This window comes from Siphateles boraxobius, unplaced genomic scaffold (assembly GCF_051911475.1).
Source record: "Siphateles boraxobius isolate OS27281-9 unplaced genomic scaffold, OSU_SipBor_1 7, whole genome shotgun sequence".
NCBI lineage: Eukaryota > Metazoa > Chordata > Actinopteri > Cypriniformes > Leuciscidae > Siphateles > Siphateles boraxobius.
In genome coordinates this window covers 17,162,525-17,187,862 of record NW_027509197.1, presented here as the reverse complement: position 1 = coordinate 17,187,862, position 25,338 = coordinate 17,162,525, and the positions used below count along the sequence as shown (strand labels likewise).

Sequence of the window (25,338 nt, the reverse complement as noted above, 5' to 3'; positions counted from 1 at the left end):
CTGATTTCTGAAGCTGTGCGTACCTTTGAAATCCAGGTGTACGCAATACCTGCCCTTGATAAATGCCGCGGCTGAAAACGATCGTCATTAGAATAACACGCCCCTATATATTCAAGTATCCGCTTACCCCACAGCCTCATTTTACACCATGGACACACGGAAGACGGCAAAGATGAGACACTTCTCTGGAGATCGAGACCATCACCATCATGAAAAATTATTATTAAATCAAACAACAATATTGTTGATGATAAATTCAAAGTTAATTGTATTTTTTTTTTCAAAATGCTATAAATCCATCCATTTTTTGTCTAAAAAAACAACAACAAAAACAACAAGAGAACATGCAACATATAATCAGGGACTCATACTATAAATTAATATAAATTAAATAAGTGCAACTGCATGAAATAAATAAAAGCCAAATAAAATAAATAGTAAAATAAATTAAATAGTAAAAATAAAATAAATATTTCCAATGTCACGTTCCAATATTGTCCACCACATAAAACAAATAATTTAAAAATAACACACAAATACAGTCCTTAAATACAACGATGTTAAAAATACATTCACATCATTTAGTAACACATTTAGGCTAATAGTAAAGTAATAACAATATTCAGGCCTACTATTAGGCTACGTGTTGTAGCCATTAACTAAGTGCATTTAGTTTCATATTAGTTAAAAAAATAATAATGTTATTTTTTACCCATCTATGTTTATTATGAAAAGTGAACATAGGCTAAAATAGGATGCGCAATATATCGGAAGACATGCACAGACATGATTTTGGCCACTTAATTAAGTTTTGTTTTGTAGAAAGGCTTTCTTTAAAATGAATTTCGTTTTGTATAAATTGTATCTTAATTTTAATATTTTTTTCATCAACCAATAAAATAATAAATAATAAGCAAATAGCAGACAATATAATCATGAGTCATGACATGTAGGCGCGGTCCCTTGCATTGCACGTGAACTGGAGCGCATCTCATCACAAATTAACCGAAACTCAGTATATGCCTCACAGACATGAGAAATATATCTATAAAGAAAGCTTGAAATGTCTTTAAACGAAACAATTATAAATGAATTGCGTTCACTACGCGTTCACTACGGAGATGGTGATCATCAATTTCATCTTTGCAGACACAACACTAGTTTATTAATAGAAATAAAATACAAATTTATTTTTAAAAATGGCTTTTGTCGCGTTTTGGAAAAGAGCTCCTCATATCTTTTAGTTTGTCAATGCGTTTTGTGGTTTTAGGAATTGTTTTTCTGCGCATTTCCGCACTAACTCAAAACGTGCGTACATGTACACCATCTTCTGACCTGGCGTAGGATTTGAGCGTGCCGTACGCCAACGTCCATATTGCTAAATATCAAAGTCACCGTGGTTTTGGGTGTACGCCAGATGTACGCTGGAAATTTGGTGTACGCACTTTTGATAAATGAGGGCCATTATGTACACTTTCAAGAAAATGCTGTGATTCAAAACTAATCTGCCAAGAAAATAAATTCTATAATAATACAGAAGTGTCATCGTCAACTAAGAAAATACATAAAAAAATTACTTAGCAAACATTTTTTATTAAAAACACTGCCATAAAAGAAAAAAAAATGCAGTTCTAAATACTTTTCTGAAGAAAAAATGACCACATCAGCTACTTATATGCCATTATCCTGTCAACTTTAAGGATATGAAGTTCTGCCCGTGAGGACCTAATGGCAGCTGAGAGCATAAGGGATCAAAAAGCGAGTTAAAAGATTGTTTGCTCTTGCAGAACCAAACCAGAGCGGAATCCATCGTCAGTGAAGCAGCCTTGATTAAAATCAAAGCAACAGTGCGCAAACAGAAATGCTAATTGATGAATCAGGTCTGCAACCGTAACTGATTATTTCTATATTTACACACGCACATGTAAATGACAGAAGAGCTCAAAGCCACCACATCCTTCACTAGGCCCGAGCCTGAACACATTCACACACACGTAACACCTGTCTTGAGTTTCGCTGTGTAATATAACGATGGATCTCGGCACACTGCAGTGCTCACCGTGTCACAGACTCAGACAGGGAGGAAGTGTGCGAGTGTGAGATTCTCAGGGTTTGATAGCTGCTGGCACGCCGATCAAGCCGCGAGCAGACGATGCTACGTTAGCACCTGTGCTGGCTTCCTGCCCGTGCTTGCAGGTGCTGTGGCGCTCACATGGGAGAGGGTACAGGAAGTATGGGGGGGTTTGGGGAGGCTGCGTGGAGGGGCGGTGGACTGGTATCCCGCACATATCCAAACCACTGCTATGATGCATTGCGTTCTACAGAAGGGACTCCTGCTGTGCTCCATGCACGTATGGTATCACGTATGGTATCACTGAAGTCAATCAAAAAATAGACAATGTCTATGCGACATTTTTCAATGCTCAGAAAGTCCATGCAGGTGTTCCACAAACTGGCATGTGTGCACAGAACGCACTGTACCTCAATCACTGCATTGAATGCCAAGACACAGAACGGGCACTGCACGACACCTCGCTTTAAAGAGCAATATAACTTATGAAAAACAGGAAGCTGTCCTCAAAAAGCACTGCTCTCGTCCAATGACGTTTTTATTTCCTTTACACAAAAGATAATACAATGAAAAGCAAGGGGTTCATTTTCATTAATTATACTGGTTCATCCAAATACTGGATAAAAAAATTGTTTATATGATCCACAGCTGGAATATTCCTGAGAACATGACATCAGCATATTCTGAATAAACTCAAACATGCTTTTCCTGCTTTACTTTTCCTGCTATTCTCTTCTGTAAATACTGGAGACGTTTGTTCTAGCAATGCATTTTAACCAACTCGTTAATTCCTATTCATGCCCTTACGATAGCACACACGAGTTAAGAGGCTCTTAAAAATGTAGGCCATGTCTCCTCCTTACTCCAAAAATGTGTTTCTTCAATAGCTCCAATAGTTCAGACCTGCATACATCTAATATAAGGCAGAATGACATTACATGTAGTTTTGGGAATGCACAGATATAAATGAAAGCTTCTGTTAAGCTTCAATGTATCTGTATTGTGTATTTTCAAAAGTTTTAGCTGCCCACCCCTCTAGGGTGTTATGCTATGATTTATCCCAAACTGTGCACTATGGGAGGACACCATGTCCTCCACTAAGACATATCCTGTCCCTATGGAATGAAACTGCGGGCTTAACTGTTCTTGGCATTCCCCCTCCACTATCTGAACAAGGTAAAGGTTGTATATCACCTCAGGGTTTGTATCATATACAGTTAGACGACTTCTACTTATTTGTGGACAAAGTTCAAGAATTAATTCAGTCCAAAAACAGAAATTGTCCTCCTGGGAGAGCATCTATCGATGGGGTGAAGAGGTGAAGGGTATTAAGCGAGGTGATATTCAGGTCACAGTGATTGGTGTGTCCACATTGGGTTATTGTAGCACTGTACTGAGTCAGTGCCCATCTGTGCTCCTGTCAGCACGGTGGGAGCAGGTGCATATGGGACTTATTGTAAGACTGTAGGTGCGTTCATGTGAAAGTCCACATAAGATCTTGAGTGAATTATGTGAATACGGTCTAATGTGTGCATGAATGTGAGGTGAATGGAGAAGCGGGCCCTGTTTTCCTTCTAACTTTAAGACTGGCCAGGTGTCACTCAGCACGGCCATTCATTATGGTGGTAACCTGGTCCGATTCTGGCACTCAAACACTTCCTGTCACTGATACTTCCCCTGACCTTCAGTCTGTGCCAGTACTATAGACACAAATACACACACATGCACATGCATACACACACAGACTGACAGGCTCTAAAATAAACACTCTTATCACATAGATAAGGTTGAACAATTGAATATATCTCTTAAACGGTTGTTTGTTTAGCTACCTATTAAGCATAAGCTCTTCACAGACAAATCACAGCCATATTACACTAGGATAGACTGGACCCTTTTCACATTTCTGGGGTTCTCAGAAGCAGTAGTCACCACATTTAGGTAAACTTCTATAGTGGTGAACGGAAACTACAACAAATATATTTTTTGTGTTTCCATTAGCCCTAATCACAAAAAAACGAATTGTGTTTCTATATGACTTTACAAATAAAGAAAAAAACACTGAGATTGATTTACATTGGGCAGAAGAGAGAAAAAAAACTTCAAATTTGCCATCACTCCCTCAGCCGTCGTATTATTCTGCCTTCACGTGCTATTGGAATTATCGTAAATATGAGTTTTCTAGTTAAAAATTTGACACAAATACCCTCTCAAGTTGTATTTTCTACTGGGAAGCTCTGAGATTATACCTGAGTTCCTAAATTGGGCTGGCCATTAACTTAAAACATTGCGGAGGGGAGAATGATTGCTACTGTGACATGCTTTATTAGTTTTTTCCACAACAGCTACTGTACGTCGCTTTGTCTTGTTGTTAAACTGGTGAATATTTACACATATGAATAATAATTAGAAGCATTTTGAATGTTTTATAAACTAAGCATTATAACCCGTACCGCTGTCCCAGGGCAGAACTGACTGTAGTCACTGGAGACGAAGGTGTGCATGATACCACAGCAGTGAAAACATGATGGCAGCGGGACAGTTTTCCAGGCACACCAACCAAGGGGAGGGGGATAGGCTCACACAGATAAGTTGTTGATGTCAAGAGAGGCGATTTGATTTCAACTTCCAAGCCTGGAGATACATGGAGAGACGACCTTAATGGCTGCTGACATGGTGTGTTTGCTGTCCTTAATTCCTCCTGAGGATTCTTGCCAGGTTGAATTGGATCACACAGCAGGATTGCAATGCCATTCTAAGATGTGTCAGAAATCAGATTCACATGGATGTAAAGCACTGCCCTCCTCTATCAGTTGGTGCTAGTTGGGGGGAAAGTTCATGAAAAGAAGTCTATCATATCTGAAAGGATTTCTATTCATTTCAATGGTAGTTGCTAGACAAGTGCAGGGTCCTCCTGAAGTATCTTTGTTCAAAGAATGTTTTTGGGCCAATGACCTGAACTGCAATTGCATGTGACCATTCAATGATTGGCTAATGACACAAGAACAAACACAACCCCAAACCTTTCACTGATGACTATCCTTAGACCTTTTGCACAACAGACAAATAACATGAATAACATTCTTAAAAAACAAAATAAATTTGTGTAACTTATATTGTTTGATAATTGGACTTTCTTTCTCACACTTTCCGCACACATATCAGTATCTTCCCTCCCACATCCGCACTCAGCAATTCAAATCCCGTCATGGGCCACACTAAGTTTCAAGTAGATAAGTTCCTCAAATTGGACCCTTAAAAAAACACACAAAGCAAACACGATGGTAATCCAAACGACCCAAATGGATAAATCAATGTCTTCTGATACAAACCGATACGTTTGTGTGAGAAAAATACTCCCTAGTGAAAAATAAATACAACAAAATGTATTTGAAATACATTTATTTTATGCTTAGTATACTACAAATGTATTTAAATATGTATGCACTTAATATAAATACCCTGAAATTGCACTTTTGGTATACTAAATTGATATACTAATTGATATATACAACTAATTTTGTACTTAATGCACTTTAGTTATCCGGAAATAGTGCTGAAGTTCAACTAAAGATATACTTAAGTATATTTGACTGAGCTAAAGTGGAACTATTGCAAGTATACTTTAGGTACACTTTAAATATCTTGCATTTAAAGACTGATATTATACAGATATCATACTATCCTTACTATAGTGATATTAAAACTTATTTTAGGCTTAATATTAAGAAATGTGCATTGTGCAATAAACTACAAATAATTATAATCTGGATTATTAATTTCTAATTAAACTTTAATTATACAATTAATATCCATAAGTCTCAAGCGAACTTTGAAGAATCCATTTGCATTATATGGACTCAGGAATAGCTTATTTTTCTAAATATCCCCATTTGTGTTCCACAGAAGATAGAAAGTCATATACTTCTGGGACGGCATGATGGTGAGTCAGTGATGATAGACTTTTCATTTTTGGGTGAACAATTCTTTTAACATTTGTTTTCTTTCCACATGGCTATTAGTTTAGCTCAGGAGAAAACAAGCTCTGTCACAAATGATGAAATACATAATCCTGTTGATAACGGCCTGAAAACCACAAACGCCATGGATCGACAGCCAAGCATCAACAGTAGACACAACCTTCATGGATAGTGACTGTAAAATGTTGAAGGCTGAAGCAGCATTACTAATGATTACATCAGGGGATGAGTCACTGCATTGCTTTACTCAGGTGTCAGTGGCGCCCAATGCGGAGCCATCTGTCCTGTCCTCCTGGACTCCCAGCACCCTGTCCCCCTGCTCCAGTGCCATGCCACACTGCACCAAATACCACAGTATTGTGATTTCACTTTCAGACACAAACGGCCCCCTACAATACTGCCTGAATCCTTGCAACTATGCATCAAACTGAAATGTAATTAACTGGAACAATCAAAGCTCACATTATTGGGTAACGTAAAGCTATCATTCTTTCGTGAACAGTCAATTATCATATGACAGACTTTACTTTCATATAAGAAATAGTTTGAAGCAGAAGAGCAATGTTTGGATGTTTACAGTGTACACTTTTTAGAAATATTAAAGGGATATTTCAATCAAAAAAATTAACATTCTGTTATTATTTTATCACCCTCATATTATTTCAAACCTGAATGACTTTCTTTCATCTGCAGAACACAAAAGATGACATTTTGAAAGATTGTGTGGTTCAAACTACATCGGACTCCACTGCCTGTCATTGTATGAACACAAAACTATGAGACATTTCTCAAAATATATTTTTAATATTCCATAGAAGAAAGAAAGTCATGCAGGTTTGGAACGACACAAAGGTGAGTAAATTATGATAAATGTTCATTAGCGAACTACTTCTTTAACTACAACTGTCTTACTTACTGTCTCAGTATTTCAAAATCCAAATATGACACACTACAGTTTAAAAGAAAAAGTCTAACTCACGAGTCTGTTTTTTATATTTTATTGATGTCTTGTGAGAACTAACTTCAGTGCCAAGCCACACAAGGACCCACATGGCACAGTCAGTCCACCCACATCACAAGACTCAGGGTTCACAGTATAGGCCATTGTCCATTCATAGTCACCACTCCTTCATGTTACCAGCCTCTTCAAACCACCACACTGTATCATCAGATGGTCTAACACTAGGGCTGTGCAATTAATTGTAATTGCTTTTTTCGATATCGGAGTAAAACGATTATTGTGCCGCTGCCGCACTCCTTCCCTTCACAGCGGTGCACTTTCATTCCTCAAAACTTCCTCCCAAACTTGACATCAAAATCAGCCAAATCAAAGTGTTGTAAAATGCAGTCTAATGTTGCTAAACTTTGGGATGTGTTTGGTATTAAACCGTGTTATTAAAAGCATATTAAGCCGCAAAAGAGATACTGTTCCCAAGGCGTCCTACTGTGCGCGTGCTCCGAGACGGGCAGAACACGCGTAAGGAAAGTATACTGTGGGCTTCAGATACGCGCCTAAACGGTCAAATAGCCTACACACAAATATGTCGAAATGCCGTTTTGGTAAGTATCCTCGTAAACACAGTCGGTTGCGTCTTAAGTGAATGTAAACACTGAGAAAGAGAGTGTGTGTAACAGTATATTGGATCCGTGCATTAAAGTGACAGCAGCCTAAAAAATCTGCAGCAGTCATTATTGTTGATCAAACAACAAAAGACTAAGATGAAATCACTCACTGCTCTTGAATGAATAAACTGTTTTTAGTTTTAACAAGCATTGGTCTATATTTAATGTATACAGCAGTGTTATTTTACATTTGATTACTTTATTCAATTTCTGTTGTAGGGTATTACTTATCTGAACACAACTGTTACTACACCTTCCTGATTAACCTAAAGCACTAATTATTTAATTTGTATTTTTTTTCTGGTGTATTTTTTTCCGATTTTGTTTGTAATTTAGTTTCTTTTTTCTTATTGTATTACTGACTGTTTACTTGTCTCATGTAACTATTTTCAGGAATTTTACTTACATTAATTAACTTAGTATTAGTTTTTGCTGAAGTATTGATATTTGTGAAATTTCACTGACATTTAAAATGATTCATATCATGAAATAATACTTTTATCATATCGCCCACCAATAATCGTGATTATGATATTTTCCATAATTGAGCAGCCCAATCTGACACAAACCTGACCACAATTAACTACTGCCTCTTTACGGTGTGTCTGTATTTGAATTATTTAATTAATTTTTTAATTTAAATTTTTTAAGAATATATTATTTTATACCAATCATTGAAAATTATCTGTACATCAAAGAATCCTGAAAAAGGGTGACACTGACAATTCTACCCCCCCCCCATCACAGAAATACATTATATTTTAAAATATATCAAATTAGAAAATTATTTTATAATTTTATAATTTTTTTCATTATACAGTTTGTAAATAAATGCAGCACTGTGCAGCACTATATATACAGTACTGTGCAAAAGTCTTAGGCACATCAGTATTTTCACAAACAAAAAATGGTTTTAAGCAGTTATATTTTGCTGTAGTGTGTCAGTAGGAAATATCAGTTTACATTTCCAAACATTCCTTGTTTTGACATTAATTGTAATAATCCAGTGAGATTTTTGTATGCACAAGGAGTCTGACAACAGCCGGTCTGATCCACACGGAAATCGGATCTCACCATCATCGAGTCTGTCTGTGATTACATGAAGAAACATAAAAAACTGAGAAAGAGTAAATCCAGAACAATAGTGGCAAACATTTCCAAGATGCTTGAAGAAACCTGCCTGCAAAGCTACCTGAAAAACTATGTGCAAGGGACAAAAGCTGTCTTAAACACCAAATATTGATTTGATTTAGTTAATAGAAGTTGACTGATAAATACAATCTATTTATGACATTAATTTTGAAAGCATCCTCACTTTACAGCATTTTTACACAAGTGTCTAAAACTTTACATAGTACTGTAGCTTTGCAGGTTGGTTTCTTCAAGCGTTTTGGAGACGTTGCCCCGGTTCTTCTACATTTAGTCTGTTTTTTCATGTAATCACAGACAGACTTGATAATGGTGAGATCAGATCTCTGTTTGGATTATACCGGTTGTTGTCAGACTCCTTGTGCATATACAAATATCACTGGATTATTTCAATTAATACAAAAATGAATGTTTATAAATGTAAGCTGATATTTCCTACTGACACAAGCAAAATATATAAATAACTGTGAAAATACTAACGTGCCTAATACTTTTGCACAGTATATATATATTTGAAGTTACATGAAGTACTGGTATGTTAAGTATTATATAATATGTCAATAATGATTTTTTATTTCTAATAGAACTAGAGTGCTACATTTATCATTTGCACACTTCAACAATTTCTCAAGGCTTCTACAACAATAACTCCTATGTGGTTCGTGTTGTTGGCTGATGAGCACACAGTCTGTACGGAAGACAGTGGGACACTAAGCTGAGTTACATAACAGCCCCTGAAGTGGCGCATTCCTTCGTACTTGTTTTCATGCCACCTTGCGTAAAGCTTGCATGTACCTCCTGCCACTTTTCACACCCATTTCAAGCAGGTCAGGTGGCCTGTTTCAGGTCGCGTCACTATTTCTGGCCATTCTAAATGTGGCCTGACTACTTGGCAAATTTCAGCGAGATAAAACAGCAATCATCCAACACACCTGGGATTCGGCTGATTATAATAGAATATTGGACATTTTTCAGAAATGAAAGCAGACTTACTATTTATAGCGACAGGTTCTTAAAACAGGACAGAAATAAATCATTAGCTAAACAAAGGGGGGAAGACAGGCTCACGGAGACCCACCTGGTCCCAGTGTGGCCAGACTGTGCCAGCGAAAGAACAGAAATTCATCCTTATCTGTATAAAACCTCCTTGGCATTCATTCCTGCATCGGTTTTTGTTTTCATCTCAGATAATTATTCCACTCACTGTATAATTGTGGAAGATTCTGAATATTTTTTAACGTCAGTAACTTCATATAGTAACAAAAAGTGACCATCTATCCACCTGGCAAAACCACTTGAAAAAAAAAAAAAAAAAAATTCACTTATTCATTTGTTATATAATCTGGTTTATAAAAAGAAGTAGAAAAAGATTGCATAAGTAGTTTGTGAAAGACATTTAACTGCTCTGTTAATAAATGCTTGATGATAGCAACAAAATGGGATATAACATTTGAACAGAAGAGGGTTGCTAAGCAACTGTGTGTGAGAAGGAGAATTCTGTCCAATGATACAAGAGTCACAGGCATGAAACTGCTTCAGACACAGTAAATCACATCAGCAAAGTTTGAGCATGTTGTCGTTTCTCTGACAACGATAATTAATTCTAATGCTACATGAGAAAACCACGTTTAATTAATCACAAATTACTTTTAGCCGCAGGCTTTGGTAAAAATACACACTTATAATAGCGAGTAAGAGATTTTGACTGATAAATGAGTGTGGTTAGAAAGACAGGAGGAGGTTTCTGTAAAACATCTGATATAACAGCACTTTCAGGAGTTCTGATACTACAATGTTGAGTCTCTTTAAGCTGCAAGCATTTGTGAAAAAACTGTTGTAAATTCTCACCACTCCGATGGAAAAGTAGTTGTTCACTATGCTGTAGGGTACAGGATCTCCCTTCTCCTCCTTATCATCAGGGACAATGTCGATGTTCCAGCGGTCAAGCATCAACTCGGTGCTGTGTTCAATATCCCTGAGGAACTTAACCAGACTGCCTCCTTCATAGCCTGTCAATCACAACACAGACACTGCGTGAACCTACATAAAACAAAGGGTTAATTATAAAGACTTGATTAGCCACACTAGAGCTGGAGGATTAATCGTTAAAAGATTGTGATCTCGATTATTGCTAAAAGACAATGATTCTCCTATGTCTATTAAACCTTTGACGAAATCACACTGGAACACTGGTGTGGCGAGCAGGACGAGGCCGAGGGCCGTGGGCGAACGGCGAGTGATTACTGATGAGCGACACCTGCGCGACGCACCGGTCTCGTATCTCTCTCGGAGGAGCAGAAGCATAAAAGGAGTAGTGATGCCGGTGAAGGACGAGAGGCCAGGGCTGGATTTTATTTGATGGTTTGTTTCATGTGGCAGCAGTGGTCCGTGAGGGACTGCTGCCTTTATTTTCGTTTTGTTTGTGTTTATTTATTAAAGTCTTTAAATGTTCACCGGTTCCCGCCTCCTTCCCACAACATCTAACCTTGTTACAATCGGAATCTTTGTTCGCGCTGGCGCTGATCCAGAGAGAGAGCAATTTTCATGTACAGGTATTAAACTGCTTTGCAAACAGTCTTTTCAACCATACAGTAACATTATTTCCGTTTTACAGATATTCATATTATCACAGAAGAACTGGGATAAAAGTTTATAGTTCAGTTATGAACACTGATGTCTACGGAAGTGATCAAAATTAACCAAATTCCCCTTTAAAAGTAACGCCAAATCGTTTTATATTGTTACGCCAGCAGTGGCTACAAGTGATTGTTAAAGAAAATGAGTGAGTCATTGAATCATTCATTCAACCCCGATTTAAAAAAAAAGAATTAAAATTAATTAAACATTTTTAAATTGACTGCAGCAAATATCATCTTCTCAGAACGTCTAGTAAATTGCGCAATTTTGTTTACTTGTCTATTCAGAATCGTGGGAGAATCGTGACCTCTGTTTGAAACAAAAAAATTGTGACATGAAGAAATGTACAAAAGCTCCTTTTTATCTATGAACAAGAGTGTGTAAGAGTCTATGCAAAGAAAAGAAGAATAAAACAAGCATGATTCAACCTTTGTTCTACTCATGACAATGAAAGACTTGCCTTATCGCAATTCCAAGGTTAACATAGCTTAATTAAGAAACTCAACACAGCAAGATCAGATGATTAAACTTGCCAAAGTAACACAATGTTGTGAAAGTATAAAGCTATCTCTATCTCTCTATCTTTGATAGACCAGAAGCCAGAAGTTGTGTTTAGCAGAAGAAAAACATTTATACAGGTTTGGAAAAACTTGAGGGTAAATTATGTAAATGATGACCGAATTTTCTTTTTGGGTGAACCATCCCTTTAAATTGAGTCCATTTCACAAACAAACTGATCGTGTGACTTAAGAAGATTTGGAATATGAGTCATATAGACCACTTTTATTATACATTTATGGTGCTTTAGGTCCATTTTGAAGGTCCATTCATTGTAATTGCATGCAAAAAGAGCAACTAATACATTCTAATTTTGTTGAGAAATTAGAACAACATGAGGATGAGTAAACATTTATTTAAAAAAAAAAAGTATCTATTATATCACCAAGGGGTTGAACACCATGACCTGAGAAGATTTTTTTTCAGTGCTTGGCAACCATTCTAACTGACATGAAGGGATGCTTCGAGAGGATACCTGAGGTGAATGAACTGCAATTACTTCCCAATTGTAATGGGAAGGATACAGAGGCTTCTAGTTACATCATGATCATAGAGGTGCCATCTCTTAATGAGGCCATCATGCTGTGTGTCATGTGGGGATATTGACTCCCAACTGGCAACCCAAGGAGCAAAATATTACATGTGTGAAGACACCCAGGTGCTCATTCTGCCTTTCTGGACCAGACATGCAGACACTTCCAGTCGTACGTTACACAAACATACTCTCACATGGCACCTCTTCACTGACTACAGGTGATACACCTTTCAAAGTCAATCAACTCACATGGAGAGAAAAAACAGCCTACCAGCCGAATTAATTTAAGAATACATTCATGCAAAACCTTACCCGCAGGAACAAACCGCACACATGCACACACAGGAAACACTGATATGAGGCCAATTAATTCAGCAGCCTCTACAAGGCCATTCACACCTGTCTTACAAGCAGACGCAAGCTCACTGATGCATATCATTCCATCATAACCTACTGAATAAACACAAATATTGAAACAAGTACACACATATGCAATCACACGGGAAAATATTAGTGCAGGCAAGTGATTGGAAAGTCTACTTACTGAATACTCAAAGCACAGTTTATTTATCTCTTGTTAGAAAAGACTAACTAAATTCCTTTTTAAACAATTATTAAAAGTGTTGTAATTGTTTTAACTAAAATTAAAATTATAAATGTTTTTCGGTAACTGAAACTGAAATAAAATTAAACATAAATATTAATAGACAAACTTAAACTAAAAAACCTTTAACGAAAATTAGAAATGTTGCCTTGGCAAAAAAAATAATAATCAAAAAACAAGTTTAAGTAGTAAAATTCTTAAAACTAAATCAGAAATAAAAATAAAGCTAAACAGAAATATTACACAAAATAATAGTAAAAATGACAAAATACATAAAACTGAAACTGAAATTAAAATGAAAACGGAAAAAAAGCTAATTCAAAATATTAATAAACTATATAATAGAACATACTTCTAAATAGCATAGTCTCTTTAAGGGATAGTTTGTGCAAAAATAAAAATCCTGCCATTTATTATTTATTCAACCTCATGTTCCAAACTTTCATGTGGATTCTATGGAAACAATAATGTACTGGATACTACAATGACAACTACAATGAATGAGGAATGTTCTAGCTTAAAAAAAGACACAAAAAAGCAGCATAAAAACAAGTCAAGCGCTATATTTTTAATCTTCAGAAGCCATATGACAACTTTATGGGATTAACAGAGCAAAATGAGTCAGTATTCACATCCACCATCTTCTAGAGAGCTGATGAAGTAATGATGTCCTATTTGTAAACAAATGGTTCTTTTGGGTTGGATCTTTTTAATGAATCAATTTATTAGGTTGACAAAACTGGCCTGAATGAGTTGTTTTTAAATCTGACTTATCTGTCAATCTCACTAACACACTGGTCTGTTAGTAGTACAGATTCAAAAGACTTGGAAAATAGCCCACAGAAATTTTTTGTGGTGTCAGCACATTATTCAAAAGTTTTTGATCTTTGGTTGAACTATCCCTTTAAGTGTACACTCAACTGGCTTAACTAACTTGTCTTAAGTGCTTGTCGCGGTCATCTGTGTGATTGTGGTCTCAACAAATCCTGCTTTCTCATTCATGTGACTGGAGCATTCAACGAACTATGATGAAGTTTGATTATTACAGTCTGACCTTCTGTTCAGGGTTGAGTGGGGAAATGTTTAAAAGTTTTAAAATCCTTTTGAAGGGTTTACACAGGATTTCATTTAGATTCAAAGAATTCAAAGCCTAATCTCAACTCGAAGGAAAGCCCTTTAAGTTTCATTTCAAACGCCTTAAGTAATTCCCTCCAACTGCTGGTAGACAGTCTCTTGTTTTTTCCTCACCTCCACCCCAGCGCAGGCAGCGAGCGAGGTCATTCCCAGTCCCCAGCGGCAGGATCGCAACAGGAGGATGCCGTGCAAAATTGGACTTATCTGTTAAGAAACAAAGAGAGCTATTAAAGCTGCTGCATTTTTTACTAGTACATCAAATATGATTATATTTAATGGATTTGTCAGTCAGTAGGAGTAACGCATTGAAATCTTTTCATAACTGTTTAACATCAAGCATGCCCTGCACTTTATTTTCACACTAGTGCATGTTCTGTTCATAAAAACGTCTCGGTTACGTATGTAACCCTCGTTCCCTGAGTAGGGAACGGAGACGTTACGTCGGATGACGACGAATGGGGTTTCGCTTAGAACACCTATCGACTTTGAGTATTACAAAACGAGCCAATGGCAAAGAAATGCCATGGGTCTGCGGAATTTGCATAGCGTATCTCCGCCTTACCTCGTGGGTATAAAATGAGGATGCCGGCAACATGCAGATATGTTTCTTCGCTGAGGAGCCGAGACTGAAATCAGGCGATCCCCGTGGCACAGCGGAAAGTGGCAGGAAGACGTAACGTCTCCGTTCCCTACTCAGGGAACGAGGGTTACATACGTAACCGAGACGTTCCCTTTCGTTGTCACTCCAATTACGTCGGATGACGACGAATGGGGTTACCAGTCTAATCACGCCACCTTCACAGCTGTCTTCCAGTGCCCTGCGTAAATCTGAGATCCCTGTCGTAAGACTAGCAAGGACCCCTATTTAACACAGGAATACCAAGGTACACTGGGGAGCATATCTCATAGTTTAGAGGAAATATGCAAATATTGCTTAGAGAATACACATATGACCCGAAGGATGCATATGGAGAACACTGGGGTGTCCAGCCGCAGGTGGAATATTTCAACCCCAGGGGTGGCAAGGTGGCTTGCCAAGGGAAAGACACATGCTCAGAGAGGCTTACAGTGGAAATACACATGTGGGGGTCGCTCAGAAGAGGGACCATGCACACGGGAGTCACCTAGCCGACGCGCAGGCAATAGACACTGGCGCCGACATCAGGAGTGCTGGAGGAACTCAGGGCTTTCGGAGAAGCTCACCTGAGGAGAATATCGCACGTATCCAGTCCGTGGAGTGGAATGGCGAGCAAGCGAAGACACCTGAGCGGGTCCAGTACTAGCTGGTTGAAACGAGTACATGATAGGACACTGGCTCCACTCGGAGATTGTAGAATCTGGCGAATGTGTAAGGTGTCGCCCAGCCTGCAGCTCTGCAGATGTCTGTTACCGAGGCGCCATGCGCTAGAGCCCAAGAGGACGCCACACTCCTGGTGGAGTGGGCAGTCACACTAAGGGGGACGGTCAACCTTACTGCTGGTATGCCAAGCAATGGTGTCCACTATCCAGTGAGACAACCTCTGCTTGGAGAGAGCCTTTCCCTTCAGCTTCCCACCATAACAGACAAGAGCTGGTCTGAGGTCCTAAAACATTGCGTTCTGTCTACATAGGTGCGGAGAGCACATACTGGACAGAGCAGTGCCAAGGCTGGGTCTGCCTCCTCCGAGGGCAGCGCTTGCAGGTTCATCACCTGGTCCCGGAAGGGAGTGGTAGGAGCCTTGGGCACATATCCAGGCCGGGGTCTCAGGATCACGTGAGAGTAAACCGGCCCGAACTCCAGGCACGCTTCGTCAATGGAGAATGCGTGCAGGTCCCCTACCCTCTTGATAGAGGCCAGTGCAACCAGGAGCACTGTCTTCATCGACAGGAGCTTAAGCTCCACTGATTGCAAAGGCTCAAAGGGAGCACTCTGCAGGGCAGTTAGAACGACCACGAGGTCCCAAGAGGGAAGGAGAGGAGGGCGAGGAGGATTCAGTCTCCTCGCTCCTCTCAGGAACCTGATGATCAGGTCGTACTTCCCCAAGGACTTACCTTCTACCAAGTCATGGAGTGCGGCAATAGCGGCAACATAGACTTTGAGGGTGGAGGGAGACAGCCTTCGCTCCAACCCTTCTTCAAGGAAGGAAAGCACGACACCGACCGAGCATCTCCGGGGTCTTCTCGGCGAGGAGATCACCAGCTGACGAAGAGGTTCCACTTCAACGCGTATACATGTCTCGAGGACGACGCTCTAGCGGAAGTGATGGTAGCCACCACCGCAGGTGGTAGGGTACTCAAACCTGCCTGGTCCCGCCCAGGAGCCACACTTGGAGGCTCCAAAGATCAGGACGAGGGTGTCACAGGGTGCCCCGTCCCTGAGAAAGAAGGTCCTTCCTCAGAGGAATGGGCCAAGGAGGTGCTGTAGCGAGGAGTATAAGTTCGGAGAACCAGGTCCGGGTGGGCCAGTAGGGCGCAACCAGAAGGACCTGCTCCTCGACCTCCTTGACTTTGCGCAAAACCTGCGCAAGAAGGCTCACTGGGGGAACGCATATTTGCGGCCCCGCGGCCAGCTGTGCGCCAGTGCATCCGTGCCGAGGGTGCCCTCGGTCAGGGAATAATACAGGTCGCTATGGGTCGAGTCGTGAGAGGCAAACAGATCTATCTGTGCGTCCCCGAACTGGTCCCAAATCAGCTGAACCGACTGGGGATGGAGTCGCCATTCTCCAGGGAGGGGCTGAAGCCGTGAGAGCTCGTCGGCTGCACAGTTCAGGACTCTGGGAATGAAAATGGCTCGAAGCGACCTCAGATGCTTCTGACTCCATAAACCAGAAGGTGGCAGCTGTGACGAGTCATCATTTCCAAAAGAATCAAGCCCACCTAGTGATGCTGCTACAGACACAGCATCATCCTCTGCAGCTTCAAATGAAAACACACGGGCCACCCGAGGGTAGACTCTTGGAATCATCAGTTCGCTAGCGGGCACCGTCATTAAAGAGGGGGGGCTGGGGCGTGGACACAGAGTCGGCGCCTTGTTCCAGACCAACACCCTCAGGTCACCCTGGCCACCAGCCGAAGATCGGGTGGTGGATGAGGGGACTCTCACTCTTGCGAGTTCACCGAGTCTCGACCTATATATGACGCGATGATCACGTTCCCAGAGAGAACCTGAGTAATCCACAAGCGCTGTTCAAGCACGATCAAAGCCCAAACATACTAGACAGCGCTCGTGCCCATCAGAGTCCGATACCAGTCCGCTGCAACCAGAAATGCACGGGCGAGCCGTCTTTAAAAAGAGCTGCAAGCTCTTTTATGAGAGGAGAAAAAAACTCTGCGATGTTGAAGCGCACAGGGAGACACACACACACTGGCAGATCACTGCACAGATCAGCAGGCACTGTGAGCTCGCTGCCGATCGCCGTCACACCAACACCGGAGAGAGAAGCTCGTCTCGTAGAGCGAAGTCAGAGATGGCTGTGGAGTGAAGAAATACTCTTGGCTACGAAGCGAAAAAACATATTTGCATGTTGCCGACGTCCTCCTTTTATACCCACGAGGTAAGGCGAGATACATAGGAGCATAGGAGATACGCTATGCAAATTCCGCAGACCCATGGCATTTCTTTGCCATTGGCTCGTTTTGTAGTACTCGAAGTCGATAGTTGTTCTAAGCGAAACCCCATTCGTCGTCATCCGACGTAACTCGGAGTGACAACGAAAGGAAACCGAAACATCAGATGCAAGTGCTTTATTTATATATATTAAGAGTAGCAAGCATACTTTACAATAAAACAGCGCATTTATATGTATTATAGGCCTATTTAAAAAAATGTGATTCTTTTGTTTTTATGCATCGATGCAGATTCGTACACATCATGATCGCATTGCATCGTAAAAACAATTATATTTCAAAGCTCTAGTAACAAGGCCTAGATAAAGACCATGCACTAACATTGAAGTTAGGTATACAGCACTGGATAATGACTTCTTCATTCATCAATGTGTATCATTCCGATGTAATATCCTTACAATAATTCACACATTAGATTTGTTTGTTTTCCTTGTTATGAGACACACTGAACAGTGTGTGATATCCGCAGAAGAGAGATGAACTGTATCTTTCTGCCCTCACGCTGATGGTCCCTGTGTGGCACATTGCTTTGTGCAAAGGGACCGAGGGAACATTGTTTTTGGTGCTGGTCCATATGGCGCGATGTACTGCATAACCGCAGGGGCTCGCTGAGTAATCGTCAGCAGCAGACATTTTATAACACCAGTCAAACTCATGTGGGTGAACAACAAGCAACGACCGCAGAGCGGCTCTCATTCAAAAGCTGCTCCTAAACCATCACTTTAGGGCAGTTAGAAGGACAATCTCCCACATGTGTCCCTGTCAGCCTCAATTTGCCAGCCTAAAGATTCTCTAACGCGATGAATAGCACATTGCTTCTGATCTGAGGTTAGGTTTCAGTACCATCAGCCAATTGCAATTTCAAGCCAAAGGTTTGAAGACCAAGCTGATTCTTAATCAGCACTTAGCGGCGATATCTACCACCGCCCACACAAGGTTCCTCTCCAGCGCACGTCCATTAACATCAATACGGTTGTTAGGAGGGGGAAAGTCAGGCCATTATATCTCCACTGTTATTCTGCATTCACTCATATGAAAGAGGTCACAGATGAGTCAATGCTCTTCCTAGAAAAAATGATTTGTCTTTCTGATCATTAAACATCATGATTATATGTGCCTTAAATAAGAGCCAGTCTTGTGTCAAGTACTGCATGGAAGGACGTCCTAATGTTCAAATGTTTGTAGCTGAATTGGTCGACATGCTTTATTGATATCCTGGGGGAAATGCAGATGCAATATAGCAGCAAATCTAAAGTGCAATCAAGTCACCTTTATTTATAAAGCGCTTTATACAATACAGATTGTTTCAAAACAGTAATAAACAAGGAAATAACAGAATCAATGATGCAAACTTCCTCAAATATAAGTCAAATTCTGCTGTAAAGCAGCTCCAAATAGACAATGGTGATATTTGGGTCAGTTCAGTTCAGTTTAAATACAATGTAAAGTTCATGAATTAAAGTGTAACAACTTTCTTTGTATTGACTGAGAAATTCACTTTTATTTGTCAGCAAAATGTTCATGGTAATCCAGTTTGAAATATTGACTACAAACACAGACCTTTTTCAGGTTTTCTGTTGTGGTGTTCTCTCCGTATTTTACGATTATTTGCAGCATTTAGCCACTGCGACGAATACTTCACTGTAAATTTCACTTTACTTTGAATACTTGCACATGGGAACAATACAAGTCGACACCATTATGACTAAAAGTTTGCTAAGGAGTATTTCCTACTAAAACAAGGCTGTAGTTGACTCAGGTCAAGCGTATACATAGCAGACTGGTGGGACTGGCCTTGATCGGCAACATGCCTAGTGCATTATGGGTGTTGAACCTATTTGGCAAAAGGAAAGACAACAGCCTTTTTTCTCTGCTTTCTCTAGTCAGGTAGCACCGATTTAAAAAAAAAAGTTCACCTTTCTACTGTGCAGTATAGGCAGCCAAGGTTTATTTAGAAGTACCCCTCTAAGTTTCTTTTTTAAATCCAAACGGCAAGATAATACAAATTCTGTACCTCAAATGAAAGCTTTACTTTGGTCATACCATCAAAACACTAATCTTGAAAGATAAAAGTGATATTTAGTAAAGCAGAAATCACTTTATTTGCTGAAATCAGCTGAAATGCTGTCGGTGTAAAGTCCCAATGCGAGCCTACTGTTGAAATTTGTACTTCGTATACATGTACAGTGTGCTACTACATAAGTCAGATGGTATATTAAGTGCATGTTAATTATTACAGCTCTGGAAAGCACTGATGATGATGGGTACTCACCAATGCAGTCCAAAATCCACCCCACTGATCCATCGCCTCCACAGGCCAGCACACGGAAATCAGGCACGTCTCGAAAAAAGTTGAGCCTGGCAGACATAAAAACAATTGACTGATCAGCATTCCTCAGTGGCTATTCACAGTTTACTGTTCAAATGTAGTATGTTGATCTGAAGGATGTTATAGAAGATTTATGTTTTTCCCTTTCAGTGTCATGGGAGAAAATCTCTGGAACTCAAACCCATTGAGCCTCCAAAACATCTCTTCCTTTTAATCTCAACTAAAGCATTTTTTGACTGTGAAGCCAGTCTTAAATTTGATCCTAAATTTGCTCGCTCTTTATTTGTTTGTGAAGTGGCCTTAAGCTGAGAGCAAAGCACTGAATGAATAAAGCTTCTCAATTTTTCCCAACTGACAAAAAAATAAATGAGATTCAATTTATGTCACAGATCAGAAACAGAAGACAAACTGCAAAATCAAATATATTAAACATTACACATTTTGGTCACAGATTAGGGTCCAATTCTCACTATTAACTAACTATTAACTATGACTTTGCCTAAAAAAAAACTCCTAATTACTGCTTATTAATAGTTAGTAAGGAGGTTGATAAGTTTAGTTATTGGGTATGATTAAGGGATGCAGAATATGGTCATGCAGAATAAGGCATTAATATGTGCTTTATACAGTAAGTACAAAAAAAGGCAATATCATGCTAATAAACAACTAATTAATAGTGAGAATTGGACCCTAAGCTAATTTTACCAACATTTTTAAATAAACTAATAATGTATGTACTATTTTAATACATTTTTAAATACAATTTATTTCTGTAATGGAAAAGCTAAATGTTCATCAGCAAATTCCAGTCTTCAGTGTCACAAGATCCTTCAGAAATCATTATGGACCTTTTTCACAGACTATGACTATGTTTGAACAGTTATTAATATTGCAAATATAGTGAAGTTTTTCATATTTTAATTTAAAAAAATGTAATGCAGATTTATAATGCTATACTTTGTGTTATATTACCTTGGCAGTAAATGGGGAAAAAAGTAATTAACGCTGCTGTGAGGGTGTTTCTAATTCAACTGCAAATTTGACATCATTCTCTCTTCTGACTGCTGTAATCAATCTCTAGATATTTTTTCCCTCTTTTGGAAAGTCATCAAAATGCTATCAATTATTTTTTCTGTAAACACCTGACTTCCATCTCCTCACTGAACATTCGGAGGCAAGTATAATAGAGCAGGGCAGAGGCTGAAGGAGACACCACCCTCTGCTGGTCAGAGCATGTACTGCAGCACAAGGGTGAGTCCAGGACATATCCTGCAAACAGGCACATGTGGGATCTGCCATAGACCTGAGCGTAATACACCAGCAGAGCAGTCACACAACTGTCTGAAATATTAATACTGTGTAACCTCTTTTGATGGGCTCTGACAATGCAGCATGTTTTATGTATGCAGGACGAGAGCGAAACAGATTAGTAAATGTGCCACTACATTTACAATGACAATGCAGTCAATTGGATTCAAGCGGTTCTGTTTTTTTTGTACCTTCTCAGGTTTTTGCTGAAGTGCCATAGAAATGCTCAATCTATGTCAACAACAATGTCCACAACATGGGTGTCCACTGAAGTTCAATGGGCGAGTAACACAAGTGGAACGTGGATGTGGTTCTGGACAGGCTTGAGCTGGAATCATGTTTCAGCCTGACTAAATGAGCTCTGCTCCAGATAAATTTGTAATGTACCAGTGCCAGTCAGTTTAAAATGGCAATGTTGCTGTTGTAGAGATGGGGGTTGCATAAACAATTCCTTTTCCAATGACATGGCAAAAGACAAGACACTTTAGCAAGCTGTTTGTTTAGAGCGGCCTCTTCATCAGCACAGACAGTTAGCAAAAGAGCACACTTGTCTTTTTTCATCTCTCCATCTTTTGATATCAACTCAAACCCCTGAGTGTCAATCATCAGTTTGAATATTTCACGATGAAATGAGCAAAAGATATTGAAAAGAAATATCAGTGAAGAATATAGCCAATTCAAAGGCGTTTGTTCTGCAATATCTGAAACAAAATAATCAATCTAGAGTGTAATAGTGAAGCTGTACTGATGATACACATTATATTTCCATTTATTAATTTTGCAAACACTTACGTACTCTAGGCTATATCCAGAGCGACACAATCAATTGACCATAAAGGATATAACATAAATTCGATAGTTCACTCAAAAATAAAAGATCTCATAATTTACTCACACTCGTGTTGTATATGACTTACTTTCTTCCGTGGAACACAAAATAAGATATTTTGAAGAATGTTGGTAACCAAACCATTTTGTTGACCATGGAGTTCCATTGTATGGACACAATTTTGTGTTCCACAGACGAAAAAAAGTCATAGAGGTTTGGAACGACATGAAGGTGATCAAATAATGACATTTTTCTTCTTTCTTTTTTTAGTAAGATATCTCTTTAGCAGCACCATAATACCAAATCTCACAAGTACTTTAGAATATTAGAAAGGTAAAATTAAAATGTAAGAGCAGTATATAAAAATGTGTAGATTTATTTTAAAATAAATAGCCTTAAATCTAAATGAAATACAAATAAGGGATATGTTTACTACTATGCATTTTGGTTGCTAGTTCTCGCTCTCTCTTTTGTATTAAAGAGAGCTGCTATTACGAACAATGGCAGTCATTAACAAGATTAAAAAAATATCACATCAAAAAAGGCTGCCAACCCTTGAACTATATGCTTATGAATTAGCTAAGGGCTTAAGAAGGAGAATTTGATATATGATCAAATGGTTCTCCATGAGTGAAATCATCAATGTCATACAATCTTCAATCCCCTTCTCTCTTTTTCTCTCTGAATGGTCTCATGACGAGTAGCGCTCCAGTCGTGACTACAGAACATTTTGTGGTGGGAGGGGGATCTAGGACGGAAGGTTAGCCTGCTTTCCCGTGGAACGACTATTGCTTTTGTTCTGTACTTTCTCTCTCTCTCTCCTTTTTCCTGAAGGAGAATCACTGTTGCACAACCGCAGGGTGCTGAACATAATGTACTTGTGTGCTTCGAGTGGGCTTAAAGTATGTGTACCTGTGTAAGAGCACAATACGTAAAAAAAAAAAAAAAAGATTAGGCCTAAGGGGGTTTTCACACCTGAAAGTCCGCACCAAGGTCCGATCCAAAGTTCATGTTTTGATACATTAAACCTCCTCAATATCTAAATTGTTTCTTCGAGACAGCAAATGGATTAAATGGAAAACAAATTGAATCTTCTGATTCTCAGATTTTTCTCTTGAGAAAAAGACTCCATAAGAGATCTGAATGTCTCAAATATGCTCAGATTTGCAGGTTCTGAGATTTCAACATAAATACAAACATCCTTTAAGCCTAAACTGGTTTGCATGTCTTAAAGGGATAGTTCACCCAAAAATTTAAATTCTGTCAGTATTTACTCACCCTCATGTTGTTCTAACCCCGTAAGAACTTCGTTCATCTTCTGAACACGAATTAAGATATTTTTGATGAAATCTGAGAGCTTGATCATTCCTCCATACTAGTCCATAGGCTTTTTCGGGGATTGAACTTGCCGGCCTCGAAAAGTTATTAAAGACATCGTTAAAATAGTCCAAGTGACTACAGTGGCTCAATCTTAAGTTTATCAAATGACTTTATTTAAACTATTCATTTCCTTCTATCTGTTGTTGTACGTCACACGCATCACCCACATGATCAGCGTCGGCCAATAGTGAGCCTACGTGTGACATAGCTCTACGCAATTACACTAGTTTAACTGACTAGAGGCCCAAAGAGAAGGAAATGAAAAGTTGAAATAAAGTCGTTATTTATGTTTGTTTTTGCGGACAAAAAGTATTCTCGTCGCTTGATAAACTTAAGATTGAGCCACTGTAGTCACTTGGACTATTTTAACAATGTCTTTAATAACTTTTCGAGGCTGGCAAGTTTCAATCCCTGAAGAAGCCTATGGACTAGTATGGAGGAATGATCCAGCTCTCAGATTCAATCAAAAATATCTTAATTCGTGTTCCGAAGATGAACGAAGGTCTTACAGGGTTGGAACAACATGAGGGTGAGTAAATACTGACAGAATTTTCATTTTTGGGTGAACTATCCCTTTAGCTGGTTTATGCTGCTCTTTCAGTCTAGCCGAGCTGGTCACCCACCTAAAAGCTTGGCTAAACCCAGCCAAAACCTCTCTAAAACCAGCTAACAGATCAGAAACCATCTAAGGTTGGAGTAAGATGTAACAATTATTTCTTGTCAAGTTATTTCATGGACAAATGATCGAAACTATGCTATCTGCATTAAATAAATTGCTCTTTATCAGTTTTGTTATTGTTAACTAACATTAAAGTAAATAATTTAAATAAATAAATAAATAAAATAAATATTAGATTAAAAAAACATTTTAACAGAACAGAACAGAAATTAGAAATGCTGGCTTGGCAACTCTGTAAATTCAAGTACTAAAATCTTTAAATCTGAAATAAAAATAAATTAAACTTATATAGAAATTACAAAAAACAACAACTAATAAACCAATAAAAATAAAAGCTATTTCAAAATAGCTTTTACTAAAATACTATATAAATACTAAATATACTTTGATCACACATAAACCATACTAAAATAATACTGCTCTGTATTCTTATAATGGTCTCATTAGCAGTTATTTTCCTAGGAAATTTAAGGACAAACCAATATACTTAACCTCTGAGTACTAAAGTGTTTCTTCGTAAGCAATCTCATCAGTTAGCTAAGGTCAGACATGGCGTGGAGTTTGTGCCAAAATGTTAGAAGTTAGATTCCACTTCTATGCTACAATTAAAAACTCTGTGCTGGTCCAAATCAGGTGGGGTATAAAACAAGAGGATTTAGTACAGTGAATATTTGCTTAAAGAGGAAGCCTCGATGTGACTGACAGGCTCACAAGTGCATTTATCACTTAAATGAATATATTTACACAGCAGGGGGCTGCTTGAGTCATAGTAAATGTCTTGTAGGTCTCTCAAAGTCAGCTTCGCTTTGTGAGTGGTTTCTCTCTCAGACTAGTTGATTGCAGGTTGGCTCGCTTTATTGCAGGTTAGTAGAAGCAAAAGGATAAGAGCGAGAGGGAACCATGCCAGAACAAAACA

General features: G+C 38.9%; 1 protein-coding gene across 4 annotated transcripts in view; it reads right to left on the bottom strand.

The window, feature by feature from the left end:
• The window catches only part of dgkg (diacylglycerol kinase, gamma), a 147,860-nt gene that overhangs the window by 46,813 nt on the left and 75,709 nt on the right, over window positions 1–25,338 (bottom strand). For all 4 annotated transcript variants that reach the window (XM_077216586.1, XM_077216585.1, XM_077216588.1 and 1 more), the window contains 3 exons: window positions 20,170–20,255; window positions 14,406–14,495; window positions 10,672–10,832 (listed from right to left, as the gene is read on the bottom strand). In XM_077216586.1, coding sequence (XP_077072701.1) covers window positions 10,672–10,832; window positions 14,406–14,495; window positions 20,170–20,255 — 337 coding nt within the window. The remainder of the gene's footprint in view (window positions 1–10,671; window positions 10,833–14,405; window positions 14,496–20,169; window positions 20,256–25,338) is intronic.